Below are 21,385 nucleotides of genomic sequence, written 5' to 3'. Positions count from 1 at the left end.
TGATGGACCAGTTGCATGAAGTCAGTTCATTTATAAATTCTCAATATAAATCTTTTTAACCCTTATGTTGTGTTTGGGTCAATTTGACCTGGAGAGGATTTTCTTTTTCCTGAAAATGTTAGTTAAATATTATCACATTGGACTAATATAATTGGTGTAGCGACCAGGGCGGGCGAGAGCCGTGAGGGAACGGCGCGAGAGTTAATGAGCTCTACCTGGGAGGCGCGCCGGCCTTGAGTCTCTCACGGAGGAGCTCCGGAAGCATAAAAGAAGGAGCGACGACAGTGAAGGACGAGAGAGGACCAGGCCTGGATATTATTTTATGTTTTATTATGTTGGTGCGGCCGGCAGATGTCCACGAGGGTCTGCCGGCATTACTTTCATTCTGTTCTTTGTTTATTTTATTAAAGATTATTGTTTTAACGTTCGCCGGTTCCCGCCTCCTTCTTCCCGCACATACGAACTGTGTTACATTTGGTATAACTAATTCCCAAACAATTTTGGGGATAATTTTTGTACTTTTTAGGATATTTTTTCCACCTTGTTACAATCAATTAGTTTAAAAAATGAATACAAAGCATGTCCTAATTGAAAGAAACAAGTTGACAAAAAGATTGAATCTTATATTTGGTGATAATATAGCATAACGAGAGATTTATAAGCTATTTTTATTCCGTAGGGCCGGTCATTCAATTTGTTCCATAATTAAAGTATTTCAAAACAAACTTCCTTCGATAAACATTAAAGCACACCAGTGTGATAAACGGTGCAATTTTTTTTTTTCCCATATTTTGTTGAATATTGACAAAATTGTCCACAAATAATGCTTTTTTTTTCACTCAAAAATTGAGGAGCATAAACTCAGATCAATGAGGCCTATGATCAATCAGATCCAAAAAGAACTACAAAACTTGTCCTAATTGAAAGAAAACAAGTTGACAAAAAGATTGAATCCAATATTGGGTGATAATATAGCATAGTGAGAGATTTATAAGCAATTTATTTATTTATTTATTTATTTTGTAGGCCGGTCATTTTTGACTAGGAACACCACAATTGTGACTTTGTGCCATTTTGTATGAAATAAAAGCATTTCAAAACAAACTTCCTGGTTAAACATTAAAGAACATTAGTGTATATTCTATATTTTGTTGAATATTGACAAAATTATCCACAAATAATGCTTTTTTTTTCACTCAAAACTGAGGTACATAAGCTCAGATCAATGAGGCCTATGTTCAATCAGATCCAAAAATAAATACAAAACATGTCCTAATTGAAAGAAAGCAATTTGACAAAAAGATTGAATCCAATATTGGGTGATAATATAGCATAACAAGAGATTTATAAGCTATTTTTTGTAGGCGGGTCATTTTTGACTAGGAACACCACAAGTGTGACTTTGTGCTATTTTGTAAGAAATAAATGCATTTCAAAACAAACTTCCTGGTTAAACATTAAAGAACATTAGTGTTTATTCCATATTTTGTTAAATATTGATCAAATTATCCACAAATAATGTTTTTTTTTTTTTCACTCAAAACTGAGGTATATAAGCTCAGATCAATGAGGCCTATGATCGATCGGATCCAACTGAAAGAAAACAAGTTGACAAAAAGACTGAATCCAATATTTGGTGATAATATAGCATAACAAGAGATTTAAAAGCAATTTTAAAAGGCTGGTCTTTTTTGGCCGAGAACATCAAAGATGTTACATGGTTTTCAGCACAGCACAAGGGTTCAAATATTTTCACAGTTCTTTCAAGCTAGTACCATATTGATATCATCATTGTTCAATTCATACTGTATTTTTCAGCAAGCAATTCAGTTCAAAACACTTAAATGAAGATAATTTCAGCCTTAGGTGTTGTTGGTTGTTAAACACTTCACATCATTTAAAATTGGCATGAAATAATATTCACTCTGTTTTCTAAATGCATGTTATTGATATTAATGTGAACGATTCATCCATGTACATTTTTCTTTTTTACCTCATAATTTTTAATGTTATAAAATGTCGATCTTGACACATGCAATACATTTATTCCTCTTCATCCCTGCCTACTTTCTTACAAACGGCTGCAAGCTCGCATTCAGATCTGCCTCCATCCAATCAACAAACGACAGGTAAAACAGGTAAATTACAGTTTGAAAATCACACCTTTATAGTACAATGTTCTGCATTCAAAATCTAACTAATAATGATCACATCATGTAATATTTGCATAGTGAATTGCTACTTGTCATGCATTAATTTGCATATCAAATGGCGATCTGTCTTTTCTTTCTTTCCTGAGTGACAACATCTTTTATTTATTTTTTTTTTTTAAATAAATGACTGGTCACCCTGACCGATTTAATAGGTTCCTTGATAAAACGTGAGAGCGTTTAACACATGCTGCTTTCCCTCCCGTACATCCCTCACTGATGAGCCGGCAGATTTAGAGTCTAATAGCTCCAGATGCAGTGAATTCTGTCACTCCTAAAGATTCACAATGAGGGTCTGTGCTTCCAATGCTTAATTGCTTCTGTTTTAAATTATTTAGTTGACAGATGTTATCAATTAAATGTTATTCCACAGATGAAACAGCAGAGGAACATTTGCATTCTCGTTCGTGCTCCCCCTAAAGGACAAGAGCGCTAATGAGACTGCAGTCCTCGCAGGGCATATCAGAGCTGTCACCGTCTCATCTGTATCGATCAGTGGTGGCATAACAGACAATAACAAGCAGAACACATCCTGAGCACACAGTCATGACCTTACATTTAGATAAGCACATCTGATCTCAGTAATGACCTTATTTATCATACTTTATACACACTTATTATAGGGCAGCATTTTTCTTTTTTCAAGGAATAGTTCATCTAAAAAATATAATGAATCATTTACTGAATTTGATTTCTTTTTAATCATACTATTATGGTGCTTTTTATGGAAGCTTGATTCTGCCACGGAATAAAAAATAGAAAGGGTATAAATTCAACTTTTTATCTAGTTACAGAGTCAGAATTGAGTTGTAAAGTCAGAATTGTGAGATATAAACTAAATTGCTAGTTACAAAGTGAATTGTGAAATATAAACACAAAGTCAATATTTATTTCCTCAGAATTGGACTTTATAACTTATTGCGAGTTTATTTCACAATTTTGACTTTATGACTCACAATTGAGTTTATATTTCACAATTCTGACTTTTTTTATCTTACAATTCTGACTTTATAACTCACAATTCTGACTTTATAACTCACAATTCTGACTTTATAACTCACAATTTACTTTATAAATCACAATTCTGACTTTATAACTCACAATTGAGTTTATATCTCACAATTCTGACTTTATATCTCGCAACTGAGTTTATATCTCACAATTGAGTTTATATCTCACAATTCTGACTTCATAACTCACAATTCTGACTTTATAACTCACAATTCTAAATTTATAACTCACAATTGAGTTTATATCTCACTTTATAACTCACAATTCTGACTTTATAACTCACAATTCTGACTTTATAAATCACAATTCAGACTTTATAAATCACAATTCTAACTTTATAACTTACAATTGACTTTATAAATCACAATTCTGACTTTATAAATCACAATTCTAACTTTATAACGCACAATTCTAACTTTATAAATCACAATTCTGACTTTATAACTCACAATTTGACTTTATAACTCACAATTCTGACTTTATAAATCACAATTGAGTTTATAACTCACAAGTCTGACTTTATATCTCCCAACTGAGTTTATATCTAACAATTCTGACTTTATAACTCGCAAATGAGTTTATATCTCACAATTCTGACTTTATAACTCGCAAATGAGTTTATATCTCACAATTCTGACTTTATAACTCAAAATTGAGTTTATATCTCACAATTCTGACTTTATAACTCGCAACTGAGTTTATATCTCACAATTTTGACTTTATAACTGGCAATTCTAACTTTATAACTCACAATTGAGTTTATAACTCACAATTCTGACTTTATAACTCACAATTGAGTTTATAACTCACGATTCTGACTTTATAAATCACAATTCTGACTTTATCTCACAATTCTAACTTTATAACTCACAATTCTGACTTTATATCTCACAATTCTAACTTTATAACTCACAATTGAGTTTATAACTCACAATTCTGACTTTATATCTCACAATTCTGACTTTATAACACACAATTGAGTTTATATCTCACAATTCTGACTTTATATCTCGCAACTGAGTTTATATCTAACAATTCTGACTTTATAAATCACAATTCTGACTTTATATCTCACAATTCTAACTTTATAACTCACAATTGAGTTTATAACTCACAATTCTGACTTTATAACTCGCAATTCTAACTTTATAACTCACAATTGAGTTTATAACTCACAATTCTGACTTTATATCTCGCAATTGACTTTATAAATCACAATTCTGACTTTATAACTCGCAAATGAGTTTATATCTCACAATTCTGACTTTATAACTCGCAACTGAGTTTATATCTCACAATTTTGACTTTATAACTCGCAATTCTAACTTTATAACTCACAATTGAGTTTATAACTCACAATTCTGACTTTATAACTCACAATTGAGTTTATAACTCACGATTCTGACTTTATAAATCACAATTCTGACTTTATCTCACAATTCTAACTTTATAACTCACAATTCTGACTTTATATCTCACAATTCTAACTTTATAACTCACTATATCTCACAATTCTGACTTTATAACACACAATTGAGTTTATATCTCACAATTCTGACTTTATATCTCGCAACTGAATTTATATCTAACAATTCTGACTTTATAAATCACAATTCTGACTTTATATCTCACAATTCTAACTTTATAACTCACAATTGAGTTTATATCTCACAATTCTGACTTTATATCTCGCAACTGAGTGTATATCTAACAATTCTGACTTTATAAATCACAATTCTGACTTTATATCTCACAATTCTAACTTTATAACTCACAATTGAGTTTATAACTCACAATTCTGACTTTATAACTCGCAATTCTAACTTTATAACTCACAATTGAGTTTATAACTCACAATTCTGACTTTATAACTCACAATTGAGTTTATAACTCACAATTCTGACTTTATAAATCACAATTCTGACTTTATCTCACAATTCTAACTTTATAACTCACAATTCTGACTTTATAACACACAATTGAGTTTATATCTCACAATTCTGACTTTATATCTCGCAACTGAGTTTATATCTAACAATTATGACTTTATAAATCACAATTCTGACTTTATATCTCACAATTCTAACTTTATAACTCACAATTGAGTTTATATCTCACAATTCTGACTTTATATCTCGCAACTGAGTGTATATCTAACAATTCTGACTTTATAAATCACAATTCTGACTTTATATCTCACAATTCTAACTTTATAACTCACAAAGTTTATAACTCACAATTCTGACTTTATATCTCGCAACTGAGTTATATCTCACAATTCTGACTTTATTCTGACTTTATAAATCACAATTCTGACTTTATATCTCACAATTCTAACTTTATAACTCACAATTGAGTTTATAACTCACAATTCTGACTTTATAACTCGCAATTCTAACTTTATAACTCACAATTGAGTTTATAACTCACAATTCTGACTTTATAACTCACAATTGAGTTTATAACTCACAATTCTGACTTTATAAATCACAATTCTGACTTTATCTCACAATCTAACTTTATAACTCACAATTCTGACTTTATAACACACAATTGAGTTTATATCTCACAATTCTGACTTTATATCTCGCAACTGAGTTTATATCTAACAATTATGACTTTATAAATCACAATTCTGACTTTATATCTCACAATTCTAACTTTATAACTCACAATTGAGTTTATATCTCACAATTCTGACTTTATATCTCGCAACTGAGTGTATATCTAACAATTGACTGACAATTCTGACTTTATATCTCACAATTCTAACTTTATAACTCACAATTGAGTTTATAACTCACAATTCTGACTTTATATCTCGCAACTGAGTGTATATCTAACAATTCTGACTTTATAAATCACAATTCTGACTTTATATCTCACAATTCTAACTTTATAACTCACAATTGAGTTTATAACTCACAATTCTGACTTTATAACTCGCAATTCTAACTTTATAACTCACAATTGAGTTTATAACTCACAATTCTGACTTTATAACTCACAATTGAGTTTATAACTCACAATTCTGACTTTATAAATCACAATTCTGACTTTATCTCACAATTCTAACTTTATAACTCACAATTCTGACTTTATAACACACAATTGAGTTTATATCTCACAATTCTGACTTTATATCTCGCAACTGAGTTTATATCTAACAATTATGACTTTATAAATCACAATTCTGACTTTATATCTCACAATTCTAACTTTATAACTCACAATTGAGTTTATATCTCACAATTCTGACTTTATAACTCGCAACTGAGTTTATATCTAACAATTCTGACTTTATAAATCACAATTCTGACTTTATATCTCACAATTCTAACTTTATAACTCACAATTGAGTTTATAACTCACAATTCTGACTTTATAACTCACAATTCTAAACTTATAACTCACAATTGAGTTTATAACTCACAATTCTGAGTTTATAACTCACGATTCTGACTTTATAAATCACAATTCTGACTTTATATCTCACAATTCTAACTTTATAACTCACAATTGAGTTTATAACTCACAATTCTGAGTTTATAACTCACAATTGAGTTTATAACTCACGATTCTGACTTTATAACTCACAATTCTGAGTTTATATCTCACAATTGAGTTTATAACTCACGATTCTGACTTTATAAATCACAATTCTGACTTTATATCTCACAATTCTAACTTTATAACTCACAATTGAGTTTATAACTCACAATTCTGACTTTATAACTCACAATTGAGTTTATAACTCACGATTCTGACTTTATAACTCACAATTGAGTTTATAACTCACAATTGAGTTTATAACTCACAATTCTGACTTTATAACTCACAATTCTAACTTTATAACTCACAATTCTGACATAACTCACAATTCTAACTTTATAACTCACAATTGAGTTTATAACTCACGATTCTGACTTTATATCTCACAATTCTGACTTTATAACTCACAATTCTGACTTTATAACTCACAATTAACTACTCACAATTGAGTTTATAACTCACAATTCTGACTTTATAACTCACAATTCTAACAATTGAGTTTATAACTCACAATTGAGTTTATAACTCACGATTCTGACTTTATAAATCACAATTCTGACTTTATATCTCACAATTCTAACTTTATAACTCACAATTGAGTTTATAACTCACAATTCTGACTTTATAACTCACAATTGAGTTTATAACTCACATTCTGACTTTATAACTCACAATTGAGTTTATAACTCACAATTGAGTTTATAACTCACAATTCTGACTTTATAACTCACAATTCTAACTTTATAACTCACAATTGAGTTTATAACTCACAATTCTGACTTTATATCTCACAATTCTAACTTTATAACTCACAATTGAGTTTATAACTCACAATTCTAACTTTATAACTCACAACTGAGTTTATATCTCACAATTCTAACTTTATAACTCACAATTGAGTTTATAACTCACAATTCTAACTTTATAACTCACAATTAAGTTTATATCTCACTTTAATTCTGACTTTAAAACATACAACTGAATTTGTATCTATAGGATATTTATATGTTTATATCTATATCTACCAAAGAATCCTAAAAAAGACACTGTATCACAGTTTCAACACTTCATTAAGCAGCACAACCGTTTTCAATTAATTATAATAATAAGAAATGTTTCTTGAGCTACAAATCAGCCGTTTAGAATGATTTCCTAAGGATCGTGTGACTTCTGAAGTATAATGGCTACTAAAAATGAATCTTTAAAAATAAAACATTTTGAACAGTAGTGTATAAATTCACTCCTATTTCAGAGAAATAATATCTTTAGAGCATCATTTATATTAAAGGCAGGGTAGGTAAGAAATTTTGTTCCAAATTTGTTTAAACTTTCTATATATATACATGCATAATTAAAATGTAAGAACTCTGGTAAAAAGAGTATAAAAATCGAGTGACTCTAGACCGTTTAATCTGTATTAAACACAGCTCATTATTTCCATCCGGGACGAAACATAGGATTGGCTTAGGCGGCTGTCACTCTCTCGCAACCATGGCAACCACCCTTTTGCCACACATGACCTGCCCACTTGCGCGCGCACGTTTGATTTGGGGAATCCAAGAGGCACGGATCCTAGGAATACCAAAACAATGGCAGAGAAACAGCAAGCTAAATTCACAGTATCGGCCTATGCAGTTAGTGAAGGCAAACCAGGCAAAAAAAGGAAGACAGTAACAGTACAAGAAAAGGCAATGAACAAAAAGTCTTTGGATAAACAAAGAAATAAAACGCGAGTTAATATCGGCGTGGCTTTCCAGCGATGGCGAGAACTGAGGGAACTCAAGGGGCTGAAAAGTGACTCCTTGATGGCTTTATTTCTGCTGGACAGGTAAATCTTTCTTTTTGTATTTTGATCATACATATTTTTTGTTTATTTTTTCATGAAGCATGTGTCATTAGCACACGTAGCTGCGTAATATAGCTAACATAACATTACTTAGCGAGCCGTAGTAGAGACGATAATAATGATAGCTATAGTGTTGAATTGTGCATAATTTTACCCTCTGTCTAAGTCTTTTACCATGTTCACCTGCAAGTTTACCTGCACGTTTTTTTCGCCTTTGTTTTGTTTTTATATTCTCTACCTATGTTTACTGATGTCTTTATCTTGTATCTGTGTGTGTCGTACACACTTTGTTGTATGTGTGTGTTATTATTTTGTGTCTGCAATGCAGTTGTGAGTTGATATTTGAGTGTATGTTACTCTGTTGATCTGTAGAACAACGTATATGTTATGAATCTTACACGAAATTCATCTTCATCACAGTGTAAATGATGGTAATGGAAAAACGTGTATCATGCAACCTGTTTTTAGCTTTGCCTTATAGATAACTAGCTCGTTAGCGAATCAAAAAATATATATTTTAAACTTTACCAATATCAATATGCTAGCTTGATAGTGAGTACTAAAATACATCTTGTTTGTTTATCTTCATAATTTTAAAGTTATTTTTATTACATGTGATTCTGACATGATGTCACTACATGCACTGTGCTCCTTCCTCTCCGCTCGTCTCAGGTAAATAATGCGTCTTCCAGCTCAGTGGTCGGAGTCACACGTTCATGCGTTTTGGGGGCGTGGCTTTGGAAGGAGCCCAGAAGGGAGGGGGTGGAGTGAATGGAAATAATGAGCTGTCTTTAAAACAGTCGTGAGAGGTCTACAGACACTCGATTTTTATACTTTCTTTTTCAGAGTACTTACATTTTAATTATGTATTGATATATAAATAAAGTTTAAACAAATTTTGAAAAAAAGTTTTTTATACATTTTTTTGCCTACCCTGCCTTTAAACACATAAACGACACGATGCATCAGTCAATGTCCCAACAAAGCTCTAGAAAAAAGCAAATAATCTTATTTGATGTCTCGTGAAGACAATGATCACCAAACCCCATTTCTACCTCGAAGAAGACAAGGATCTCAATTTGGCCTGAACAAATACCATCCTCGCTTTCCATTATGAGGTGGCTTGTCGTCACGTTGTTGATTGCGGCGAGTGAAAACGGACAGGGTGCGAGAAGCAATCTCGACCGCTAATAGCTTGAAAAGTTATCAGTTGCGGTTTAGTGGAGCTTAGACCAGCTTCATTGGGATGTAATAGCAAGTGAACTTGTCCTCCATTCAGGGTCTCTTAATCCTCACTATGGGTCTCTTCTAAAAAAAAAAGAAAAAGAATCACAATTCAAAGCCAGAGAAGAAGAGAAAATAATCCGCAATCAGCACGGATGAAAAGAAATGTAAAATGGTGCAGAAGAGTTGGAACGCAGGGCCTCGCCACCTAAAACAATGATTTAGCCGTGACTCCATTCTCTCAGAGCCTTGTTTAATTATTTAGCTCATGAAAGTGACGTTAAGGATAGTCTCTCCATTCAAATGCGATCATTAGCTCCATTTGAAAAACCTGAAATTGACATGCCGTGTTTCTTTTTTGATGTTTTCATGCCTGAGTCTCTTTGATTAAATGAAGAATCAGGATAGCCTGGGGCCAAACACATTGCATCTCTCTTGGTATTCGAACCACCGCTGCTCACGCTGTCATATCAATAATGTAGATATCTCTTAGTCCTGCCCTCTCACTCTCAAGCCTGAGACTATTTGATCACATCTCAAAATTGGTGGATGCTGATTCATCATCTCCTGCGTCTGGGCTGTCCAAGCCACAATTATGCCACCATTTCATTTTATCGATCCTCCTTTTCAAAGGCTAATATCAAAACAACAGCTCTTTCAGGGTCTCACCTTGCCAGCAGGCACCTACGGTTAGCTGTACATCGATCTCAGAAGGGTGGATGGGCCAGTCGTCGGTCACAAGGTAGGGTTCGTAAGTCACTCCGTCTACGAAGAGCGTCACTGAAGGAAACTCCACGTTGATGACGTAGTAATGCCACTCTTTGTCACAGATCTGGAGACGAGAAACAGAACAAGTTTAGTATGTTTGTTCATGTAGTTAAAAGGATTGTATTATCATAATCACTGCCTGACCAATTGGAAGAAATGGTTGAATAAATTTATTTTTGTTTTGTTTTTATGCACAAAAAGTATTCTCGTCGCTTCATAACATTAAGGTTGAACCACTGCAGTCATGTTGACTATTTGGACCTTGAATGTGGTAACTACGTTGCTTTCTATGGGGCATAAAAAAAACCTCTCGGATTTCATCAAAAATATCTTAATTTGTGTTCAGAAGATGAACGCAGGTCTTATGGGTGTGGAACGACATGAGGATGAGTAAATTTCATTTTTGGGTGAACTAACACTTTAAAGGATTAGTTCACTTTCAAATGAAAATTAACCCAAGCTTTACTCAACGTCAATCCATCCTAGGTGTATATGATGTTCTTCTTTCTGATGAACACAATCTGAGAAATATTAATAAATATCCTGATGCATCCGAGCTTTATAATGGCAGTAAACGGGATCTAGAGTATGAGCTGAAGAAAGTGTCTCCATCCACATCCATCCATCATAAACGTACTCCACACGGCTCCGGGGGGTTATTAAAGGCCGTCTGAAGTGAAGCGATGTATTTGTGTAAGAAAAATATCCATATTTAACAAGTTTTGAAGTAAAATATCTAGCTTCCGACAGACCGCCTTCCCTATTCAACTTACAGAAAAACTAACTGACGCAACGCGAGTTTACACTTTCTTCATACATTGATTATGGAAGGCGGTCTGGTGGAAGCTAGTTATTTTACTTCATAACTTGTTAAATATGGATTTTTATATATATATATTTTGTATATATATATATATATATATACACACAAACACATCGCTTCACTTCAGAAGGCCTTTATTAACCTCCCGTAGCCGTGTGGAGTACGTTTATGATGGATGGATGTGGATGGAGACACTTTCTTCAGCTCATACTCTAGATCCCGTTTACTGCCATTATAAAGCTTGGATGCGTCAGGATATTTATTAATATACCTCAGATTGTGTTCATCAGAAAGAAGAAAGTCATATTCACCTAGGATGGATTGAGGGTGAGTAAAGCTTGCGCTAATTTTCATTTGAAAGTGAACTAATCCTTTAAGACAGTGGTTCCCAGACTTTTTTCCAGAAGACATACAATATCATTTACTGACAAGGATTACAAAATCAGTTAAGTTCTTAATAAATGAAACTAAAGCAGAAACATTAAAACAGCAAATCTCTTAATAATGTCACTGATTAAACACACTGCCTATCACAAGCTACCTTTGCGAGCATGACTGTTGCAGGTTTTCGGCTTGTGAATTAGCACACAGCCACTGAAAAAAACTTAACAAGCTTCTAGCTCAAATGACTTTGGTTGTCGTGTGTTGAAATAAATATATAAAAACAGCGTGTCTGTGTCTGTCCACTGAATGTGACCCACAATCTCCTATTCCTATCCGTGGCCATGAGAAAGTAAGTATTTACAATGACAACACTCAAACTGCAGTGTTTCCAACAAAGAAAATGGCTTCTTTCAGCTTGTTGAACACATTTTTATTTGTAGCACAAAGGTCATATACACATCCGGATAGGGCGCATTTACATAGAAAAACAATGGAAAAGGAGCGTACTGGAATGGTGAACGGCCCCTTATTTGTTCATTAATGACGTCATCATCAACTAGTCGACGTCGACTCGAGTTTAATCGCATAAATGTCCACTTTAAAAATCTGAAGTCGTTCAACCACTAGTCAGTAGGTGGCACTTAAGCCAGGGACACGCTTAATGACTAGCGACTGAGCTCAACATGCAAAGACTGTTTCCTTCGACTGAAGCAGATTTACATACTTGCACACGGAATTGGAACACCGACTTTAATCGCCGACTGAACGCAACTAGACGCGTTTGAGCGTGATCAGTCATAAGTATCAATTTACATTCATAATCAGCCTTGCGATTGTTAAGTGTGTTCCAGGCTTTATGGAACAGCAGAAATAGAACGGTTTCCCCGGTAACCTCTGCAAACAAAGCAGTGCTGCATATTATAAACACTGCACTCATGGAGGGAAGATGAAACGTAAATGCCCTCAAAACCTTTCTCAAGACAGTCAGTTCCCTTCAGAAATACATTCATAAAATTCATTCATACCATTAATTTATATATTTCCCTCGGCAATCATTTGTGAAGCCTATCACTTTTTTCATTCTGCCATTTTTTCAAACAAAATGAAACATACGCTGCATGTGTCTGCATGAGACTTTCTTACTTTAACACTGGATAGTATTTACAGTGACTGTATTTTCAAATCAAATACAGTTTTAATGATGATTATAGGGTAATATTAAACTTTAATATTGGCTGTCGGAAACTGCATTGTGGTTTAACCCTCAAACTAGAGTAAGCTTAGTGACCCCTGGTAAATCTTCAGCGACCCCCAGGACTTAAGATAATCAACATGACTCATGAGGTTTTCAATTCACGTTTACATGTCTTAATGAATCAGAAATTTAACTTAATTTGCCTTCATTAGCTATACTATTCATCATTTGTCATATGTCCTATTAAATTAATTGGGTATAATAATGAGCAGACGCTAATTATAGGAGCAAAGTTTTTAGTACGAGAAACATCAAATCACTTTACATATCAATGCAAACCAATCAGAGCCATTTAACGTTCCACTACAAGTCATTATTTATTTTTTCTAGCATTTACACATAGTTAACATGTTTAGTCATGGACTATTGCATGTGTCTTCTTTTGCATTAGCCCACATTAAGATGCCATGTTAAAAACTAATACATTTTCTTAAGACATTTTATTCCATTTTGTTGTGCAAGAATAAGGCCTGTGCACATGTGAGCAGCCCCTAAGAAATAAAAATGAGTGACACTTCGAAAAATCAATGAAATCTTAATTTCATTAAGATTAACTCTGCCACCTGTTCATGTTTACAGGCAAATGAATGGTGATTATCAGAGCACCCATAATGTCATAATGATAATTTGCTGGTATCGTGCAGTAATCTTGCTTATGCAAACTCCACACGCTGTCATGGAGAGCGCCATATGGATCTGAAGAAGCCTGGGTGTTGCTGAGCTACTGCAGAGGGAGTTAATGGAGAGATGAGCCCAGGTCTCCAGAGAGAAGCTCTCTCCCTCTCGCTCTCTCTCTCCGTCTAACCACTGCCTCTGGGGACGGATCTCACTCCACACCTCTATTCCTCTCCCTCTCTTATCTCTCTTTTTCTAGAATAGATATTCTCTTTATCTCCATCTCACTGGACTCTTCAATAAGCTCTCTATTTCTTCAGCAATCAACCTAACCTTTTTTTCTGCCCTTTTCCAATGTCACAAACACAACTGATACACGCACATACTCAACAAAACGTGCCATTCAGTGCCATATTTTCTCGTTTGGGAACTTGTGTTGAAATCCTGACTAAAAGAGGCATTCTTTGGTATTGTAAACTAAAACTGTCAATTAAATGGCATTTCCTGGTGATCACTGGCTGTCATTGTCTGTTAGCTTAAAAAAACAGCTTGAAATGTAAGTAAAAATGTATATAATATAATATAATATAATATAATATAATATAATGTAATATCAAACCCTTGTTTTATGCATTAACACTAATTTTTACATTGCAAATGACTGTTTTAACTAATGATTTAGGTTGTAATTGGGATGGAATAGCTGCATTCTAAAGAGAGATCAGAAATTATAATTATGTGCAGCAAACCCACTAAAGAAGAAGAAAAAAAAGACTCTTGAAAAAGTCTCCAGAAATAAAATTACAAAAATAAGCTCATGCAATTTAGAAAGCCAAAGCAATGTCCAGTCTCAGTGAGGCATGAAAACAGCAGCATTAGCGCTGGATAATTAAACAGCTCATGCAACGTCTCTTTAAAAACCGGGCTTCTGTTCAGAGTATAAAAACGAATAGCTGGTAGTGTGCAAACATGAGGACAACACTTGAAGCTTGTTAATTGCAATGTAATTCTGTGCAAAAAGCCATGAGCATAATATGAAGACTGCAGATACTGTATGCAAAACTGTCTATTAACCAGTTAATAGTGAATTTCCTTTCTGCATTTATATACCCGTCTAAACTAAACTAAGGATGTGCAAAACTACATATCAGATGCGTGTTCCTTGGGGGCCATTTACAAAATTCTACCATTCAAATAAATAAAATAAATAAAAACAAAAAACTAGATGAAGCAAAACAGAATGGACCAGAACACAGGGGTCCCAAGACACATTTTTACAAGTCAAACTGATGTTAAAAACACAGGAAAACCTGTTTATATAAGTGCTGAGGAAGTCTCTGGAGCTGAAATACAGATATGGTAATGGTCGTTTTGTTTCTGACACATGCTGTAAGCGTTAGACCAATCACAATAGACTGAGCCATCTGACCAATCAGAGCAGAGGAAGCTCTCGGAAAGGAATGGCCGAGCCATTATCGAGAAAATTAAAGTGTTTTTGACCTTGAATGCATATAAAGCTATTGTGAGTGACCTCCGAAACAAAATTAGGAACCTTTAAAAAAAAGCGTAATAGAGGTCATTTAACTTCAAATTGAATTAATAACCCATTCCAGTCACACTGTTTTTGTTTGGAGTCAACTGTAGAAAAACAAAATAAAAGCATGGCAACAGTGTTTTTTACAGTCTCCACATGTGAAAATTCATTGCAGTCATTCGGTGAATGTGATTTCACCAAGTACAACATGTTCCTGGATCAACATCTTTGTTGATCCTGGAACAACATTTCAATCAACCAATCAGATTTGAGGGACAAGTTTACAGTTTATGTCAAGTTTAGGCTTGCAACCAGGGTTAGGTGCTTCTACATCAGTGTTATTCACCTATCTTTCCCCTCTGATTTTAGGGATAAGTTATAGGTAGAATAAGGTTTAGGGGTAGGAAAGTACAAAGATTGTTGATCTAGGAACAGGTCTTACTTGGCAAAATCACGGTGACTGCAGTTATTCATATTTTATATGGGGGTCTCTGACATGAGTTTTAAAGCACTGTTGTAAAAAAAAAAGAGAACGAAATCTAAAACTAATTAACATCACTACATTTTCAGTTGTTGACCAGCTCGTCGACCACTTGACCCATCTCTATTGTAAACGGACTGAACATGCTTCCAACTGCCATTTACAAGTGTTGATGACATGTCAACCTCAGTCTCGTCCTCATCACAAACAGAACAGGCGCTCTGTGCAGTGAGAGTGTGCATGCTTTGCTGCTAATGAAACACACATGAAGCATTAATCTTGGCCTGACAGGAGATGATTTTGGCTGTTTCAGCACACAAAGGCACACGCCGCCAAGGATTAAAACATGCTTACTTTTGGCCTACTCCTCCGCCCACATCCCTCGCTCGCTCTTCTCGCTTTTTTATTCATTTATTTTTTTTGCTGCAAAAATTTTTAATCTGCTCCCCTGTCAACAAACTGCATTCACGACCTTCAGAGCAAACAAATAAATGAGAGTGTGACAATAAGCGAGAGCTGGAACACAAATCACACCTAGAAATACGTCTCTTTCTACATGCACAGGTTTCATTGTGTCATGTTGGCTGCAGGAGAGAAATGCCTCACAGGCTGCAGCGGTACAGGCCTGTTCCTCATTCAACATTAATGCATTGTGTTCGCAGGCTTGTGCTGTTGCCTCAGATAAGGTTCGCAATACACTGAGACGCTGGTCTCTAACTAGACTTGGTCTGAGAATATATATATATACAGTACACACACACTGTAACAAAATATAGATAATCTGATATATTCAAGAAATAAAATTAAAGTTGCGTTAAGGTTTTGTTCATGTGCTGGGCAGTCATGTTATATCTATCATTTTAAAAATGCTGTATTGACTGATTTAGTTTACAAGTAAAAATAATGAAGGTTACCAAGATAAAGTGATAAATATTCAGCAGGTCATGTGATCTCAACGTTTCATCCCCAATGAGGCGACCAGCTCCATGCATGCAAAAAAAGTAGTATGCAAGCATTTTAGTATTTTACATGGAGCTAGTCGAATCTTCGTCTCATTTTAAACATATTTTTAAAAATTACTAATACATTTTTTTGTGAGGACAAAAAAGCAACAGCACTATGAATATTGTGACAGTTTTAATGCCTTTCATTTAGTCATAATGGAATGAAATAATAAAGACAGATGCAGTATCATCTCTGATTTAAACATCAATAGCAAAAACATAATTAATTTCCATGAATCAGTACTTTGATTCAAAGACTTGTGTTGTTTATATATTAAAAAGACATCATGGAAGTCTCCATGTGGAAATTTTAATATATCAAAACGTATGTAAAAAAAATAAAATAAAATAAATAATATTTTCAGATTTTGCATTGTTTTAAAGGGCACCTATTATGCCCCTTTTTACAAGATGTAATATTGGTCTTGGGTGTCCCCAGAATGTATTTGTGAAGTTTCAGCACAAAATACCCCACAGTTAATTTATTATAACCATTTGAAAATGTCATTTTTGGGGCCTGTTTTAAAAAGAGCTGTTTTGGTGTGTACCACCTTAAATATAAATGAGCTGCATATCCCTGCCCTGCCTTTGGATGAGGGCGTAACTTGCATACCTATGGCAATAAGCAGAATGGCTGAGAGTGAGAGACCCGCTGTTTTGTATGGCATTCAGCCGTACATGTTTGAACCGGAATCAGACCCAGATGATGAAGAGACTCCAGCAGAAGAAACACAATTGAGAATGGAGCAGGACGTCTCTGAATGGTTATTTGATACATTTATGTACTTATAGAGTTTTAATCGCGTCCCCTTTGCAATTATGGATGTGCAACACACACACACACACTGTGATAACGTTCGCGCAATTTTTTGAAACTACAAACACAAATACTGTGATAACGTTTGCTAAGTAAACATACACAGTTTTTAATACAATATCTTTAAAAAAAAAAATATATATATATATACGTGTGGATACACACTATACAAACAAGGTTTAAATTATATACACAGACATTCTACGACGACGACAACAACTTTAGACGCATTTGTTATTGAATTGGCTGACATCGACTGAAATGACTATTTGCTCAAAAAACATTAAATACACTTACTTCTTCTGGAGGTGACGTTGGATCGCGAACAGTAGGCAACGATCCACACTTGAGGATTAACTTTGAAGCAAGACCTGCTTTGAATTGACCCTCGTTCTCAAAACAGTCAGTCAAAAAATGATTCGCACAAACATAAACGTATTTTGGAATTTTGAGTGGCGCCTTTCCTTCGTAAATAAAATCCATCACTGCGTTTTCAGTGGCTCTGATGTCGGAAGTAAGTGAAAACTACTATGTTCATTATTACATCCCACAACAGAACACTTATGTTTCTTAGGAGACATTACCGGCTGTCGTTGAAACAATGGAGGATGGTTGACAGATCACCGAGGGCGGGGTCTATGCCAAAACCAGATTGTCAATCAAACCACGTGGGTGGGGCTTAGCGCAATTCTACGTCACAGTGAGAGCAATCTTAGAACAGGGCGTTCTGAGACAGTGCTTATGAATTATTGAGATTGTAAAAAAAACACTGGGTGGATTTTTCTCATTCTAGGGTGGTTTTGCTCACACACTGCCAACACACATTTATGGTCAAACACCATGTAAAAGTGAATTTTACATAATAGGTGCCCTTTAAGTCTTACAAAAATCAAAGTTTAAAAAGATTTTTGGCTTTTATTCCATGTCTTGAGGCTAATCTATGATGTTAATGTATTCCTAAATGTCGACAAAAGGCAGTTTTATCATTCATAATATAATATATATTATATTCATTGTATATATATTAATGAATCACCCAGCACACATGGATGTATTTCCCAATGTTTTTTCAATAAAATGCTCTAAATGGGAAATTTCCATCCCCTGATACCAAACCGCAAAACAAATTATGGCCCTTCGATATGTCACATCCTGATTTCTTGTTTCTATAGGTCAACACGTCAACACTGGGAAACTGCACTCATTTCAGGAAAAAATAAATATCAAGACATCTTGTATGTTGTCAAAAGGATGTAATATATTACGTATTATCACGCCTTTGTTATTTCACCCATGTCTACCTCTAAGTAACAGTCTCACAGCAAATAATAACGCTCTCTCACTGCTCCTGGAATGCCGCCATGACTTTCTTCACAGGGAGAGAGGCGGATGAGAAATTTGGAAAGAATAAATGGCTACTGCAGAAAACTTTTCAGAGGTGGCATTTAATCAAGGAGTCCAGGGACTCTAACTGCGAGCCGACTTTGGGAGGTGCAATTCAAGGTTTCATTATTTCCTTGATTGAACAGCAGATTAGGCTAATTTTAGGTACTGCTTTATCTGTTCCATCATCTGTTCCCTCAAATGGCCTTGTGGGAGGGATGATTTGTTCTATATACAGAACGGCAGAAATAAAAGTGAAGAAGTCCTTTTTCTCTCCTCTCTTTTTTTGGAGGTGTAGATATACATCTCATAATCGATTACTGGTAAGAAACGTTTGCAAATCGGTAGACAGAGATGGGTGGGGAAAGATCTTCAGATAGCAGTACTGCTGTTCCCATCGCCCTCATGCAAGTCAGCAAAGGGCATTCTGGCAAATTGATTAGGGAAGTTTGTTGCTGTGCCGACTAGCACATGCTTGGCTCTGTTATCTACACACCTGCCTCCTCATCACCAGGAACCAGGAACGCTACTATTGGAACCATAAGGAGATCTTGGAGACACCTGTGCTCTCTCTCTCACAGCCGTCATTCGCCACGACAGATGGAGCTCAGCCAGACGCTCATACCTGACTGGGACATCCCTATAGAATTAAATTAGATGCTGCACCTCTAACTGAGAAAGTCAATGAAAGAGACACTTTTAACCACCACTTTCGAATGAAGGTCTAGCCTCGGTGGCCTATACGCTGTGACAAGTGGAAGACAAACACTGCAATTTGCTGATTGCAACCGTACAAATGACAGTTCTTTGGCCGAGATGATCCGGGCGAGATGGGTGACTGATCCAGCAGAGCAGGTTTAAGATATGCAGTGGGCCGTGATATTGGCTGTGCTGTGTAAGTGGCTCCTGATGTATGTGGGCGGAGGCTGTGACTGTGGCTTTCTTCAGGGCAGACACAAACGATCAGTCGCAGCTGGGAGAGAGACATTTAGTAGGGCTAAGTGAAAGTGGACAATGCTTTGTGTTGGATTTGTTTTAACTGACTTTATTTTTTTAAAGGGGACCTATTATGCTCTTTTTACAAGATGTAAAATAAGTCTCCTATGTCCCTGGATTGTGTGTGTGAAGTTTTAGCTCAAAATACCCTACGGACCTTTTTTACAGCATTCAAATTGTCACTTTTTGGGTGTAGCAAAAACACATCGTTTTTGAGTGTGTCCCTTTAAATCAGGGGTCTCAAACTCAAATTGGTGGGGGGCCGTTTCTGTGATTGACACCTCATAGGAGGGCCATATTAACATTCAAGCGCAAGAAAGTGCAACATTTCAGAAAATTTACTTTCCTTTGCATTATTTCTCATTTACTTCAAATTTCATTAGGCCTACTAAAATATTTTTATACCTATACTATAAATATTTTATTTACCATACTAAATGTAAACAGCAGTGTCTCTCTCATTGTTACAGAGAGTAATATAATTATATAATACTATTATATAATACTACTAATTTACTAATATAATACTACTAATATAATACTATTAATTGCAATAGTCTGGTGCAACTTCTCACATCCAACAAGGTGCATGGAATAAAAAATTAGTAATTTAGGAACAAAACCAGCAACAGTTGTGGCATGGAGGGGTCAGAAATAACAAAAAACTGGAGCTATATATATATATATATATATATATATATATATATTTTGAGCATCGGTAACATTTAATGGTTGCATCGGATGTGTTTCGGTGGTTTAAATTGACGCTCGTGACTTAAAGTCGAGTGCTTTTACTGTAATTTAGGCAAGCGCACTCATAATAGAAGCGATTGAGAGCGCGGCTCATGGTTGCATAGCAACGACAGACGCCACTGGAGCGAAAGCGCATTGGAAAGGAGAATGCGGCGCGGCCGCTTATGTGACGCGATATGTGAATGCCCCTTAGAACAGCGACTTTTTCTTTGCATATCCGACAAGTAGCAACTAGAGAATAATACTAATAATAATTTTAGCGGGCCGGATTATGTTTTATTTTTGAGATCAATTGCGGGCCGGGTGGAGGGGGAGGGCGGGCCGTAAATGGCCAGCGGGCCGGCAGTTTGAGACCACTGCTTTAAATGCAAATTAACTGGCAACGCTGGTCCCCTTTAAAGAAGAGGGCGGAGCTTCAAGGGGGCAGAGCTTCAAGAGCTCATGCTCCGGCATACCAATGTGGTGTAGGACAGATTGCCAGAACACCGGCAACAACAAAACAGGAAAATCTCATGCACTAAAAATGTCAGAAAATGTCATTAGTGGTGTTCGAACCGGAGTCGTTGAAAAGGCCATCGTTTGTGAAGCAGTCCGGCGCATAATGATTGGCACAAATGTATAAGACTTTACTGATTTTCTTCAAGACATTTCCTTCGAAAATGACATTTAACCACAATGTCCTCAGTGACTCAGATGGCGGGAGTCTATGGAGACTCTTATGTGCATTGA

The 21,385-nt window shown here is 35.1% G+C and overlaps 1 protein-coding gene across 1 annotated transcript in view; it reads right to left on the bottom strand.

Annotated features, from left to right (window-relative positions):
* The window catches only part of clstn2a (calsyntenin 2a), a 288,222-nt gene that overhangs the window by 19,781 nt on the left and 247,056 nt on the right, over nucleotides 1-21,385 (bottom strand). Inside the window, exon 9 of the mRNA XM_048162822.1 lies at nucleotides 10,513-10,675. Coding sequence (XP_048018779.1) covers nucleotides 10,513-10,675 — 163 coding nt within the window. The remainder of the gene's footprint in view (nucleotides 1-10,512; nucleotides 10,676-21,385) is intronic.

Source organism: Megalobrama amblycephala, linkage group LG17 (genome assembly GCF_018812025.1).
Source record: "Megalobrama amblycephala isolate DHTTF-2021 linkage group LG17, ASM1881202v1, whole genome shotgun sequence".
NCBI classification, from domain to species: Eukaryota; Metazoa; Chordata; class Actinopteri; order Cypriniformes; family Xenocyprididae; genus Megalobrama; species Megalobrama amblycephala.
This window is presented reverse-complemented; position numbering and strand designations above follow the sequence as displayed.